The 15,136-nt window shown below is 53.0% G+C and overlaps 1 protein-coding gene across 1 annotated transcript in view; it reads right to left on the reverse strand.

Moving 5' to 3' along the window:
• Positions 1 to 15,136, reverse strand: part of F13A1 (coagulation factor XIII A chain) — a 163,516-nt gene that overhangs the window by 18,765 nt on the left and 129,615 nt on the right. The window contains exons 10-12 of the mRNA XM_062187323.1: positions 14,488 to 14,641; positions 9,419 to 9,706; positions 3,409 to 3,569 (exon numbers count right to left, since the gene is read on the reverse strand). Of these exons, the coding sequence (XP_062043307.1) occupies positions 3,409 to 3,569; positions 9,419 to 9,706; positions 14,488 to 14,641 (603 nt within the window). The remainder of the gene's footprint in view (positions 1 to 3,408; positions 3,570 to 9,418; positions 9,707 to 14,487; positions 14,642 to 15,136) is intronic.

Here is a 15,136-nt window from a genome sequence, read left to right on the forward strand (position 1 = left end):
TTTTGATCACTGTGCTGCAAAGAACTGCTCTCTCTGGTTCTCTCAGTTTTCTCACCTGTTAAATGGGGTTACGGTAATACCCACATCATAGGGTACTAATGAGGATTAACTAAGGTAATACAAGACAAGTGTTCCATTATGCTCATAGGCACAGATTTCACAATATTTTGCACCAAATAAACTTATCTTGCTGCCACTTTCCCATGACTGCTTGGGAGTGTCCTTGTACAGTGTAACACAGCATGGCTGCTATCAAGGCTGTCCCTGCGTGCTGGCCACGTCCTTCCTCTTGCCTGCGAGGGTCCTGGCCCCCCAACTTCTCTCCTACGTGGTTTCATCCTGTGCCTGGCCCCTTCCATTCAACCACAGCAACCGGAGAGTTTCAGCCAGCTGGGAGATCATCCCAGGATCAAAGAGATGGAGGGAAGATTCTGGCATTTTCCTAGACTTGGGGGATGTGCCCTACGGTAATCGTGGGCCTCTCACCTAGGGGGGGCGTTTACGTTTCGAGTGCCCTTCGCTCCTTCTCCAATTCCTGCTTTAGCCGCGTACCGGATTCACCTCCCCGAGGTCTCCCATGCAACATTTCACCTGGGAATTTTCTTACTACACTCACTTCTCCCCGCTGTCTTCTACCTCCTCTCTCCCTGGCCTCCTCTCTCCCTGGCCTCCTCTCTCCCTGGCCTCCTCTCGCCTCCCTGTTCTGCTCTCGGGCAGTCACCTCCAGGGTGAGAAGTCCACGCCTCTGCGTGTCTAGGATCCCGGGGTACTGGCCAGAGTCTCTGCCGTCAGAGCCCCTCGCAGCTCAGTGACCCCTGGGTGCTCTTCCCCAGGAACCCCTCATCTCCTGCTTGGCTTTGGTTTATCCCTGGAGTTAACAGTTCAGGGACAGCTTATGTGATGATGTCTCCGCCCCTGGTCCGGGAACAAACTCAGTACTGAACAGAGCCCAGATTTCCACCACGGTCACAAGTGAGTCCCAGGCACATGGCCCGCATCCCTTTGTGCAAATCCAAAACAACAAAACGGCTCTGCAAGGCGCACCCTCCCCTGCCCAGGTCCGCTCACTCGTGGGATCAGGTAGCTCTGATTCCACTCTTGGAGAACGAAGTTGCTGCTAAGTAAACAGACCGCGCAAATGATCCTCCGGATTAACAAAGCCCCGAAGATCAAAGATCTCCGTTCCCTTCACACATCCAGTTTATCATCAGTGGTGCAATTAAGTTTTATTTTCTCTGTGGTTTGAACACTTCACAGCCTGGAGAGGCTGTCTCCCGAGGCCCGCGCAGGGACAAGCCTCGGCGTCGTAACAAGGTGAGAGTAGCCAGCTTTAGCCTCTGCCGTGAAGGGCTCAGGGCTGAGCCGTGAATGGGCCCTGCACGACATCTCTGTGACAGTGACACGGACGCCCCTCTCAAGCAGCCGAGAGGGCGCTGCAGGGGCTGGCACCTGGGGAGAGGCGGCCCGAGCAGCAGCTGCCTGCTGGGCGGACCCACCCCGGCCACGGCATCCTGTACTCCGTGCGGCTGAATTCACACTCGCATGGCACAAGGGCACCGAAGGAGCACCCCCAACAGCCACATCTCCGCCCTACATTTGATTCTGATGCAGCCTGCAAACCCCGGGCATCTGCATTTTTCTTCTGGCCCCTGAGGGCTTTGGCGTGGCCTGTGGTGTGGGGAGCAGTGAGGGGCTGGAAGAAGCAAAGGCCGGTGAGGGTGATGGCCTTTCTAGAGATGAAGGCCTGGTGATCTTATCCTCAAGGGCACCAATCTGTGAGAGGGGAGGGGCCGCGTCCTGGGGCAGCTCCCTGTGCCCCCCGCACAGGACCCGGTCATGCGGCAGACTGCCCTGGCTGTGTGGCCTTGGGTGAGTATGCAACCTCTCTGTTCTCCAGTTTTGCTCATGTGCTGAAGAGGAGATGCGAGAGGTTACGGGTGTGGAAAATGCAGCCACGCATGCCAAGTGCGTGGATGGCTGTCGGATGCAGGAAAGCTGCAGTGTGAATGCACATAGTTATCCAAGCTCAGATGATTCACAGCCGATGATTCATAAGAACCAAGGCCCCTCTGAGGCGGGATGAAACCGGCGGACTTTCTAACACCCGGATGCGTCCCACTTTGGAGGGACCGGGGAGGCTCTGTGCTCGTCACTCTTAGTCACTTTAAGGAGAACGTTCTGCAGAGGCTGGGGTGGGCCTAGGGGCCCTGGATATGGGCTGGGGTGTGATGTCACCCCCTGAGGGCCCTGCCAGAGCCTGGGTTCCTGCTTCTAGGGCTGAGAAGTATCCCAGGGATGTGGCTAAAGAGGCCACGAGGACCCACAGCTGTGGCTCCCACAGTCGTGTTCTATCCGCACCTGCCCACAGCTCTGCCCTGCCAAGTGCCCTGAGCCATTCGGGCAGAGATTTCTGGTGGCACCCGAAGAGGCACTATTGCAACTATTGGTCCACGGGGAGCACAAACCTATGATGATGGAGGGCTTCGTGGTGGGGGAGGGGGAGGTTGGCTGGAGAAGGCACGGCGGACCTTTCTGGGGTGCGGGAGTCCTGTGTTTCTCAGGACAGGTGTTTAGTGGGTAGGGCCCTGGTTCAGATGCCTACAGCTCGGGTCAGAGGGTGTGGGTTCCAGACCTGGCCCCTGCCCCTGGCTTCCGTTTCCTGCTAATCCACCTCCTGGAAGGCAGTGATGGTGGTCCCACTGCTCATCCGGGAGACCTGGATTGAGTTCCTCACCCCCAGCGTTGGCTGGTCCACGCTGAGTTGTCGGAAGCATCTGGGTAATGACCCATCACCCAGGAGCTCTCTCTCTTTCCCCGTCTTCCTATTTCTCAGAATCTCTCCACCTCAGATTAACAAAAAAGCCACGCAACCCTCTATTTCTGCAACTGGTCAGTGCTTGCCAGGTGCCCACCTGTGCGAAGGGTCAGCATCCTCAAGCCGCCACTCCCTGTCCCCACTCCACTGTCCGCAGTTGCACCGCAACAAGCAAGGCTCCTGCCTGAAACGCAGGTGGAGCTGAGATGCCGCAGGCGGCTCGCAGATCTCACAGCAGGCCTGACCTACTTTACTCTGGAGCCACGGAAAGTTCTAAGTCTGTATCTATTACACATCTTTATCTTCCTCCACAAGTGTGTTTATACCCACAGGTTATATTTATATCTGCAGCCACATCTATATATTTAAATCTGGGAGAGAAGAGGAAAGTGTTATATGTGCACGTCTATATATAGGGCAGTTTGCTTCTTTCAAAGAACAAGAGGATCCTAGCTCTGTTATGTTTTTTTTTTTTTTTTTTTTTTTTAAGAGCAGAACACACACACACACACGCACACACTCTCACCAAGTCTGGGTGCCTCATCAAGAACCTCCCCCCTTGGCCCTGTTTGAGATGAGACGCTCAGACCAACCTTGATGACGACCTTGGGGACCGTGAGGACAATGGACTTCTGCTTGGCCAGCACATCCTTGGTCTCGTTGACTCGGGCGGTGACGAAGAAGTGCAGGGACGCCTGCTCCAGCAGCTGGCCCATGTATTCGCTGGCTCTGATCAACACTTCCTCCTTCTTGTCTGGCGGGGAGGGCCAAAAAACAGGTCAGGCATCAAGACCCGGGAGAGAAGCGGGAGACCCCTGCACCCTCCCAGCAGCCCCCAGGAGCACAGCCGAGGGGAAGGGCACGGTGAGAGTCACCTGGGGGCCCAGCCCTCCTGCCTCTCTGGTGGAGAACGAGTGTGCCGGGGATTTAATCTGCGGTGACACCTTTGCAGCTGTAAACTAGACCACCATGGCAAAGGTGTTCAAAACGGAGTTCCAAGGGCTTTTAACTGTGGCTTCTCGGAGTCAGGCAGTACAATCCCCGGGAAGGCAGACGTGGGACAGTGAAGCCCAAGGCCACTCTTCCACACGCTCATCCCCTGTGGAATAAGAGCTGTCTTATCTACGCCACGCTGGGTCACAGTTGGGCAAAACCGGCCCCACCAAGCCTTGTCTTCCTGGTGCTCCACGTTCTCACTTTAGCTTTTGCCGTGCCCATGTGATGTCATGCGTTCTCTATTTCAGAGAACAAAGCCATTGAAACTTGCTTCCATCAAAGGCATTCCACCGTCTCCAAGCCCCACCCCATCTGCAATTTACAAGAGACCCCTGTGTCAACCACCGACTTTCTCAAGTCCCTGACGTTAGTTGCTAGGTGTGGGTGCCAGTCGGTGAGGATGATGTTTGGAGACCAGAGAGTGGCCTGCTCTCCTCCGATCAGCGTCTGGACTGAGGACCGTGAGTCCTCAGTAGCACTGGTCTACTCTCCTCCCTCACTTCTACCTCAAGAGAGCAAAGGGCGGTTGTTCTGCAGGTTGAGACAGGCCGTGGTGTGGCACCTGCTGCACCTGCCGGCTGGCAGACCCAGCAGGCCAATGGGCAACTCACACTCCACCCTCAACCACAGCACACAGACTCTGCAAACATTCCCAGAACTGGACATCTTCACTGCTTCCCTGAGCACAGGTTTGCCAAAGGTCCCGCCTTTCTGCAGGAGGTACTGAAGGAAACCGTTCCCAGGGCCGATAGTTCAAGGGCGAGGGCCATCAGTCCGTGAGGAGGATGACCTGCTACAGGGCACCAGGCCTCCCGGGGCTCCTGGGCTGTGGCTGCTGCACAGGTGAAGGTGCCTCCGGCCAAGCCCATCAATAGAGGGGGACTCACACACCTGAGCTGGATGCACAACGACTTGCCCTTGGCCCTGGAGACCAGGAGGCTGGGAGGACCTCTGCCTGGGCTAGCATCTTGCCTTGGAAGTGTCACTGCTGATGTGTGGGTGCGGTGACAGACCTCCGACTGAAGGTCTTTGGCTCCCCATCACCATCACCTAGGGGTGCGTAAACACCTGCCACACCGCATCCATCCCTGGGCCAGTGCTGCTTCTCTCCACCTAGGCAGCTCCAGGCGTGGTCCGCAGGCGAGCAGCAGCGCCATCACCTGGGAGCTTGTTAGAGATACAGGCACTCAGGCCCCACCCAGCTTCTGGAGTCAGAATCTGCATTTGAATGAGACGCCTGACACCTATTCCAGAGAGACTGGAGGTTCCTACAGGAGACAGGAGACGGGGTGCAGCCGGTGTGCAAGGGCCCGAGTCCTGAGAACTCCAGCAGCCCTTGGAAGACCGCAAAGCTCGATGGTGGCTGCCGGGCAGGCCTTTGGGCTGTCACGACCAGGGTGCAGGGTGGGCTGCTATTGCCATCTGGTGGGTGGGAGAGACCCGGGAGACCGCAGGACAGTCCCCACAACAGAGCCAGAGCCAGGCACACGCATCGGCCTTGCTGAGGCCTGGAAACCCCACCCAGATGATGCAGGTTTGACTGACGGGATTCCTGGGGCAGGGCTCTTCCTCTTAGAGCCCTCTTTGCTCAGGTTGTGACCTTGTTTGACCTCAGCCCCTCGAAATCCGCCTCTTTGATGACACATTCATCCTTGCCTTCTTCACCCCTGAGCCGGGCCCCCTCCTTCCTCCTTGGCTCCCTCAGCCACTGAGGATCCAGATGAGAGGGGCTCTGGCCCAGCAATGGAGACGACGGCAGAGGAGCCCCTGCGGCCTGATTTCTGTGTCCCCAGATCCGGACAGATGGTGTGGCCACGTGGCAGATCTTATTTTGCCTCGGGCCCCCAAGAAGAATAACTCTGAACCTGGGCTTCCTCTGGCTATTTCTGGAGTGTGTGTGACCCCTGTGTGTGACCCCGAGGCCCCCCAGGCCAGTGGGATGCACCTGCCTTCTTCCTACCCATCTCCCCATCTCGGCATCAGGACCCTCTTCCTTCCCAAAGGTAGACCATTCTCCAACTCGTAGCACTAAAGAAACCGGGCTGTGTTTCAGAGCCCAAGAGAACAGTGCTCCTGAAATAGGATGTTATGTAAGTGCTGTGTTTTGCCACTGCACAAGAAATTGTTCTAGATAAAGTTTATTAAACGTGGCATGAGAAGGAGGAATAGATTTTCACTCGAGGAGCGGTGGAGCTGGGATGCTGCCAGTATCATTTACGGTGTCTGGGGAAAGCCAAGGGAGACACAGACTGGAGCTGCCTCATCTCTTTTCCAAAAAGCAAAGAAAACTAAATATAGCCAAGTGGAAATGATCGCACCTTTGAAGGTACTGGGAGGTTTAAGTTATTCAACTCTCCCAAGCTGATTCGAGCCCACACGTTCCCTTTAATCATCATTCTGGAAAGTGAGCCTCCCATTCTACTTGCAAAACTTTCTTCGCCATGGAAGCACCTTAGAAGGCTTGATCAAGGTCTAGGATGGCGTGATTTTTTGCAATATCCTGCAATTTACTGTAGATTTCAATAAGTAACTTATTGCATGCAATTAGTGCCACTCACCTGCTGGGCAAAGAGAGGAAGAGCCTCCAGTTCCTCCCCAGGTTATTCGGGACAAGCCCAGGTGGGCGGCACCTGTGCCAGAGCTAACTCAAGCTGAGGCTTGGTCATGGCTGTGCAGATCAATGACCGGGAAGGATAATAGATCAAGACATTTCTCCCGCACTTACTTATATAAGCTTGTCGGTTAATTGGATTAGGGAGAAAAAGAGGAAGGCGATGGAGAGACAGGACTCTTGGGAGACAGCAAAGGGTCTGGCATTAGCTCCCCGGCCAGGGACCTGTGCTGGACCCCAGGTTAAGGAGGACATAAGTAGGGAACTCGGGGCCAAGCTTACACCTAACTGGCTCGCTCCGTCACTGCCTGGATAGGATCTGAGTTCTGTCATCTGCTTTGTCTCTGACCGCCGCGTGTGAGCTTGAACGCATCAACTTATCTTTGCAGCCTCAGTTTCCCAAGCCGCGGGAAGCTGACATCTACTGAGAGCCTGTCATGTGTGCAGCATGTTAGCCACGTGACAGCGTTTGTATCCCTCCATCTCCTCCACCCCGCAGCCACACGGGTGGCCTGACTTCAGAACGTGCTGGGGCTCACTAGTCCACCCCACGTCCCACGCGGCCACCCCACCCCTAGATGATCACTGGCACTGTCACCCTGACTGCTCTCTGCGCTCAGCCTCCCACGCCCTGTCGTCTCCTCTCCACGCAGCGGCCCTGGGTCACGCAGCACGTCTGCTCGACACCCTCGCATGGCTTCGCAGCTCCCTGGAAAGAACAGTAGAGGTCCTTCCTTTATAGGGTCCACACACACCACCTTCCCACTTGCTACCTCTGCTCCCAGTTCGGAGCCCTTGCTGCTCATTGAGCGCATCAGACAGGGTGTGACCCCACGGCCTTTGCGCATCCCTTGTCTCCTGGCTGGAATGCCCCTCTTGCCCTTCTGTGTGGTCTGGGTTAAATTCGCTCTGTTAGAGAGATTTGCCCCAGGCTCGCTGGTCTCCTTGACTGTTCTCAACCGGCTTTCGTTTTCTCGGGGACACACAGGGCCCTGTGATATATTCACTTGCTTGAGTGTTTATTGTCTGATTCTCCCTGTGAGATGAGAAACTTCGTAGGGGTAGACATGGCTCTGTCGCCAGCACGAAACAGGGCCCAGACTTGCAAGCACAAAGCACCGGTGTGAGGAGGGAACCCAACCCAGGTGTAGGCGGCCGTGCGGTGATTTACAGAGGAGGGGGCGTGCTCTGGTTGCTCAGTAACTCCCCGAGGGTGCACGGCATGGAGGTGACATCGTCACCCCGTATTTCCAGATGTGTCTAATTCCAAGAACCAGGCTCTGTGAAACCCAGTGTGTCTGCCTGTTCCGAACAATTTCAGTGGATGTCTCCTTTTGGAGCAGGTGGGAAAAGCTTGGCCTCTCTGCCTTCCTATTGCAGCTGTCTCCTCTGGTGCCTCACTCTTGGGTCAGACGCTTCTGCTCCCCCCCCCCGCCCCCGCAGACGTGTCAGCCCCCAGGGCTGGTGATAAGGAGGTGCACATGGCAGTAATGGGTGCTTTGTTAAAGACTGGCAGGCGTAGATGGAGCAGATCGCCGTCTCCAAAGTCAGCTAGCCAAGGACGAAGTTTTCCTGTCCTGTTTGGGTCCCTGTTGGCACCCAGGTGTCTAGAGACCCACCACCTCTTTCCTGCCACTTGTTCTGAAAAACGCCCCGTTACAAGGCATGGTGGTGGTGGTGGTGGTGGTGGTGGGGTCGGGAACCTTCTCGGTTTACCAGTCCCCAGAACAACCTCACTCTCTTTGCTTCACACCTGCCCGCTAAGTTACTGCCTCTTTCACGGGGCAGGCAGAGCAGCTCGGGCTCAGGCACACTGTCCAGGCCCCTCACGCTGACGACTCTTCCATGAGAGTGCCTTTCCCACTCCTTGGGATTAAAGAGAGCGTGCAGGCTTCCAGCTCCCAGCGAAAGTACCAGAGTGACCTCCTGACTTCGGACTACGTTCCTGAAGCTAGGGATATTTGAACGCTTCAAATTGGGGTAGGTTTCTTGGAATTAGGATTTTTAGGAATAATTTCTGTTTCTGGGACTGTCTTTTGGAAGGGCATGTGGGCTGGGAGAGACTCAGGGCCCAGAAAGGTTGAGAATAATTGAGACCTGTGATTCGGCCATCCCGGAGGGGGGTGGGAGGGTGGGGGGTGTATTAGTCCTGCCTCCAGGTTGTAAAAATTAACATTTGCATACCTCCCGCCCCCACCCCAGCCATTTTACTTTCTATTCAGTGCCAAATGTCAGGTCAATGGAAATCCAGTGCCCTGAAGTATTTGGATCCCTTCCAAGGGGCTCCGTCTAACTCAGCATGCTCTGACCAGAGACCAGTTTCTTCTGGTTCACTTATTTCGCCTGTGGTGTGGCCAACTGTTATGCCAACCAAATACTAGCACCCCAGTAAATGAGCCTAGGTGACGGTTCCGTGCCCAGTGCAAGCTGCAGCGTGCCAATCCCAACTGTGGAGTTTATAAGAATGGCAAAAACGCTCGGATGCACGCCTGCGTGCAGGAGACGGGAAGGGCCAGAGCATGGGAAAGCGCCCCCGGGGAGAAGCTGCAGGGTAGCAAGGCCATTCCCGGATCCTGGCTGCCTCATCTCCCGGGGATGGGCTCTCTCCCTAGCCTTCAGATGGATGAGTTTAAACAAACAGCCTGCGTGCAGCGTGTGGGGCTCCCTGCCTTCTAATGTAAAATGTGCCATTCCCGCGGGGCAGCCTAACCTCTCCTAACAGGGGAGAAAGGAACGCAAAAGCCTAGTGAACTTTCTCCTATGTCCCAGTGCCCACGGGAATCGTGTCAGGATGCAGGTTCCGAGCCAGGAGGGCTAGGCCAGGCCTGAGGCTGCTGCTGCTGGATCCACCTGTCTGCCTGAGAAGTAAGATGACTGCCAAGCCTCCCCTAAGAAGAGCAGGATTCTCCCTGAGTGGCTCATACCCAGGACTTGAACTTGACCACAAAGCTATTAGTGAGTACCAGCACCCAACAAAAAAGCACTGGTTGGCTTACAGGACAGGGGCTCCAGCGTCACTCTGAACGACTCGTTCTTGAACTCGACTTTGGAGACCCCGGTGTAGAAAGTGACGTTGCCCGAGACATAGGCTGAGATGGTGTAGCGGTTGGGGCTGTTGTTCTGGAAGGTGATGGTGAGCTTGAAGTCTTTCCCCAGCACGGCATTTTCCACTTCGAAGTTCATATCCACGTCAGACCTCGGCTTGAGGACGCCTTCTGTGCTGAGGGCTTTCTTAGCGCCGTACATCAGGGCGGTTTCTAAGGCCAGCCTCTCTTCTTCTTGACCTAGGGAAGATGCAGAGGTCAGGATGGGGAACAGGACGGGTGGGGGCAGGGCTGTGGGGGCGTTGAGAGACTTGACAGCATGGGGAAGCGCCAGGCCCTGTGGACAAGGCTCTGCCCGGTAGAGATGAGCTGGGGCCGTTACCATCAGCACTTGCCCAGGCAGGAGGAAAGAACTGGGTGTTCCCCGAGCCGGGCAGGGTAAATCCTGTGTCTGCATTTGTGCCCTGTGCTCTGGCGTCTTGTGTAATTCAGGAACACGGGCCACGTCTCAGGCCCACGAGAGCTGACACAGAGCCGGCTTGGATTTCCTGAGCCTCCTCTGGACCCTCCCAGGAGCAAGGTCAAAACCGCACCCCATCGAGGGGAATGTGGTGCAACAGCCCTTTCAGGCTGTAGGGAGCCTCTGCTTGTCGTCCAGGTCTTAGCTCCAACGTCACCCCTGGTCTCCAAACCCTCAGGCGCTCATCTCTCAGGAACATCCTGCCTGGCTCTCATCGCAGGATCTGTCCCTGTGTGACACTGTTTCCCCTGCTGGAACACAGTCTCCACATGAGAGGGGACAGGGTCAGTGATGTCCACCTGTGTCCTGGGTCCCCCCCGCCCCTGAACAGAGGCTCTGAGGAAGGAAGGGCACAGCTGGAGAGGAATCAATGGAAACGGAATGCCACAGGACGCAAGTCCAGGCAGCTCGTACAAGTTGGCTGGCTGGGAAGCGGGCGTTTGGTGCAGTGGGTAGGCTGCTGCTTAGAACCCCCACACCCCACATCCAAGTGCCTGCATTTGAGTTCTGGCTTCACTCGCGATCCCAGCCTCCAGCTAATGGTCATCCTGGGAGGCAGCAGGTGATGGTTTTAGTGCTGGGATCTCTGCCAACCACCTGGGAGACCAGGATAGAGCTCCAAGCTTCTAGCTGCAGCCTGGCCCAGCCTTGGCTGTTGTGGGCACTGGGGGAGTGGGCTGGTGGATGGGGGATCTTTTTGTCTCACTGTCTTTCAAACGAATAAGTAATAATTTCAAGTAAAAATAGACAAACAATTAAACAGATGACTAGCTGTGGAGGCAAAGAGGAAGACGCAATGGTGCCTGCTATAGAGAGGGGTGTGTTTGGTAGTAAATTTAGCGTGAAGACAGTTTATAAGTTTTCTTCCTTCACACAGGAGCAACTTGAGCCTGTGTCAATGCTAATTGGAAGAAGATATGGAGGAGAGATGAAAACAAGTGGCAGAGGGAGTAATTGATAGAGTGAAGAGGGAATGAATTGGAGACACCATCATTGAGGGACACATGTTGCCATGGGGAGGCGTCTTCAGAATTCTAGTTCTCAGAGTTTTATGGTTTCCTATTCTTATATTTTGGGAAAAAATTGTGAAATTAATATGAAGTTCCAGTTAGTTGAAGTGAAAAATGATCTTTCTCCATTTAATTAATTAAAATAGATAATTTCTAAATCTAGCAATAGTGTTTCCTATGTTTCTCTACTCATCTCAGCATTGGCAGGTTAAAGAAATTAAATACGTGAAAGTCAATGTAAGAATCAGAGTGGCAAACGCACAGATGTGAGTGCTGCCAGCCACCATTACCACATTCCTAGGTGTCCGTGGCAGACATCAATAATCAATCATCTTTCCTATCAGTGTGCCTCTCAAAATAGCACTGCATTTGCTCATGTCCACAGTTAGAATTTGAGATGCGCATGCCGTCTTTGGTTAGGAGACTAGTGATCCACCTGTGGGCAAACTCCAGCAGAGAGGCGGTTTGAGGTGTCTTAGAGCTATCTATGTGGACTTAGTGGTTCAGGTTGGGTCAGATCAGCACAAGCTGTGCCTCGATGTCTTCCTCATGTAGAGGTGGAGCATTTGATTTATCCTAATCTGGTGTCTGATCCTGGCCAAGCTCCTGGCTCCTCTCTTGTGGCCTGGTCTCTGCCTGGCCTGGTCTCTCTGCCCATAGCATCTGATCCTGTCCCGTTCCTGATTTGGTCGTCACTGGTACCCACACGACTGACAGCCAATGGCAGGTATGCCGTGCTGCGTGGTTTCGATGCGGTCTTGGTGATAGCTCTGTCACTGCTGCTCCCAGATGCCTAAGGGTTTGCCTTTTGCTCACTACTCTGCCTGCTCAGGACTTCTTCCAGAGTGGGGGAGCTCACACAGCAGTGTCTGCCTTGCTGACTTTTTCTGGACAATTCTCTCCCTAGCTCCACCTGCCAAATCCCGTTTATCCTTTGGATTCAGATTTGGATCACTGTTCTGTGCCCAGTGCTCCGGCACACAGGAGGTGCTGATTCAAAGTGTTGAACAAGTGGATGAATCACACCACTCCGCCGAGAGTGGGAAGCCGGGCCTTCATGAATGAGCTCCTCTCTCAACTCTATCTGCCACGGACGGCACTGAGCGTAAGCCAAAGTCCATGGAGAGTTGGAATCAAAAGTAGGCTTATTTTGCTGCAAGAAAAATTGAAACTCATGCACAGATTTTAAAATAATACATGTTTTCCATGAACTTTTTGAAGACCCTTCGTATATGCATAGTAGCATGGTCAGAGCACGGCAAGGACCCCTAGGCACTCCCTAGCCCCGAGTCTGTGCTGGGCTCTGCAGCATCTGTCCAGCCCGCGTCAGAGCAGCTTTCCCCCAGCAAGAAGAGTGCTTGCTTCTGGTTTTCTCTGCAGCTGCATGGGAAGACAGAGCCTTGCGGGTCTCCAACTCCACGTGGCGCTTGGGATGTGCAAGTGGGTGCGAGGAAGCCCCTGGGTGGGCAAATACATGGGGGAGTGAAGGCTGCAGCTGGTTCTCTTCATCTCCTCTTTGGGGTTTTCCATTTACCCTACTCACACCTTTTTGCTTGGAACTCTATGGGGACACTTCAAAAAGCTCATGGAAAATGGAATTTAAAATGAGTTCCTGTGGTGCAAAGCGGTTTTGAAATCCACCCATGGTATCTTCACAATACACATTTCCACGAACTTTTGGAGACCTGGATAGGTTTCAAAGACTTTTTTTTTTACACCACAGTAAAATTAACTTCAGTTCCATTTTCCATGAACTTTTTGAAGTACCCTTGTATCATGAGAAGGCGTTGCTTGTTTGTTTTTGTTTTATTGTGCTTACATTGTTTTTATCTTTCCCTTTAGGAAAAGCCAAAAAGAAAGGAAAAGCAGCTTTTGTGTCTAGGCTGTGCTATAGATGGTAACCAACAGAAGAAGAGAATGAATGATTTCAGAAATACGCTAAAAATCTACTTGTTTGGATGACAAAATTCTGAATCTCTAACACTATGCATAAGCGTTCCCAATTCAGCAAGTCTCTCCTTTCGAGTGCAAATTGTTTTTGTAAATAAGAGCAGTGGAACTGTCTGAAATATTTCAAACAAATTCTGCACTCCTTAGCATTTCAGGAATACTGATGAATATTTAGGAGTATGCTAATTACTTATCATTTTTAGCCATTCACTAAAATAGATGCTGCTCCTCAGACCCTCTAGTGGTGAACCATTGGCAGGATCTATTCCACATTCACCAGTAAGATACCTAAGGCCCTCTGCCAGCTGCCCACTGCTGACCTTGGCGATTTTGTCCCCAGCCATTGGGCCAGCTGGGTGGGTTAGTAAGGCCTGAAGGCAGGACCCTAGACACACCGAGCTGCTTCACACCCTCTCCCTCTGGCATGTCTCCACTGCTTGGAGTCCCCTTCCAGCTTTCTTGAACTGAGTTCTGACACTTGTCTCCCCGGACCTGACTTTCTCTCAATCTCTTGTTTGGAATGAGTGTCTCTTTTCTTTGTTCCCAAGGCCCGCTCTGCTTAATGGTCCTTTCCCTCAGCAGAGGGCAGGAACCTGGGTGTGTTTACAGCCGGGATCCCCAGCAGTAAACCCAACTGCAGGCTTGGTGTAGACACTTGGTATTGACTGCAAGAGAACTGGACTGGGTCTCCCTGTTCACAGCAGTCTATACAACCTAAGTTGGCAAAACCCATCTCAACATTGTCTTACGATTGAGATTGGCCTTGAGCCCACTTGGCCTGAATTAGTGAGACTGCATTCTCAATATTTTATTCTCTACGATCACAGGGTTTCAATGGGATAATAGTGAAAAACATTTGGAAGGCATTAGGTAAATAGGAAGTAGTTTTTTAAGTCTCTGTTGTTGAACTAAAATTATATTTCTCTTAAAGAGTTTTATATTCAAGGTTCCTGTGAGCAGTTAATACTCTATAGTCTGTTACGATAGATATGACTTTAAACCAAAGCACTTAGGTCATGTCCAGGGGAGTACTGTTCCAAGCAATCAAACAAACTAAACCACAACAGGAAATTGTGCATGTGAGGTATCATTCATTCATGACTTTATACTCCTGCTTTTACTACCCCCAATATAGCAAGTGCCAGTGCAGTCTCTGGAACACACTTCAGAGTGACAATGATTAAATGGGCAGAGAAATCTTCATTTGATGATGGGACTTTGGCCTAGAAGTTCACATGCCCACATTCCACAGCAGAGGTTCTACACCCAGCCCCGAATCCTGACATCAGAATCCTGCCAATGGAGACCCTAGGAGGCAGCCACGATGACTCAGGTAATTGGGTTCCTGCCACCCAGGTGGGAGACCTGGATTGAGTTCCTGGCTCCTGGTTCCCATCATAGCCAAACTGAGTCATTGCAAGCATTTTGGAGTGAATCAGGTAGATGGACGTTCCCTCTTTCTGTCTGTCTCTTTTTCTGTCTCTCTGCTTTTCAAATAAGAATAATTAAAAAGAAAAATTCATCTGGTCATAGCAAATTACCTTCTTGGAATTTGTAAGCATCGGTAATATCAGTCATGCCGTCGCCTCCAATCTGCTTGGTCACAATCAATTTCCCAATGGAGGTGGTATCCACAGTTTGCACCACGTGACTGCCGTCCTTCTTGGCTGTGATGTAAATAATATCACTGTTGACCTGGAAGCAGGGGAGGGGAGCATTAACCAACAGAAAGCATCCTTGCCAACAAGGGCTTCAACTCCGTGGTGTAGTCATGCAGGGATGGCTAGAATGGCATGTTGGTTTCCTCAACGGCATTGGATTCATAAGGCCAAACTCATTGAAAAAGGATTCTGATGGGAATCCATTGAGATTAACTATCGCTATTTTAAATGATGGGGCCGGCGCCGTGGCTCACTTAGTTAATCCTCCGCCTGCGGCACCGGCACCCCATATGGGGGCCAGGTTCTAGTCCCGGTTGCTCCTCTTCCAGTCCAGCTCTCTGCTGTGGCCCGGGAGGGCAGTGGAGGATGGTCCAGGTCCTTGGGCCCTGCACCCACATGGGAGACTAGGAGGAACCACCTGGCTCCTGGCTTTGGATTGGCTCAGCGCTGGCCGTAGTGGTCATTTGGGGAGTGAACCAACAGACGGAAGACCTTTTTCTCTGTCTCTCTCCCTCTCTCTCTCTCACTG

Source organism: Lepus europaeus, chromosome 3, assembly GCF_033115175.1.
Source record: "Lepus europaeus isolate LE1 chromosome 3, mLepTim1.pri, whole genome shotgun sequence".
Lineage (NCBI taxonomy): Eukaryota > Metazoa > Chordata > Mammalia > Lagomorpha > Leporidae > Lepus > Lepus europaeus.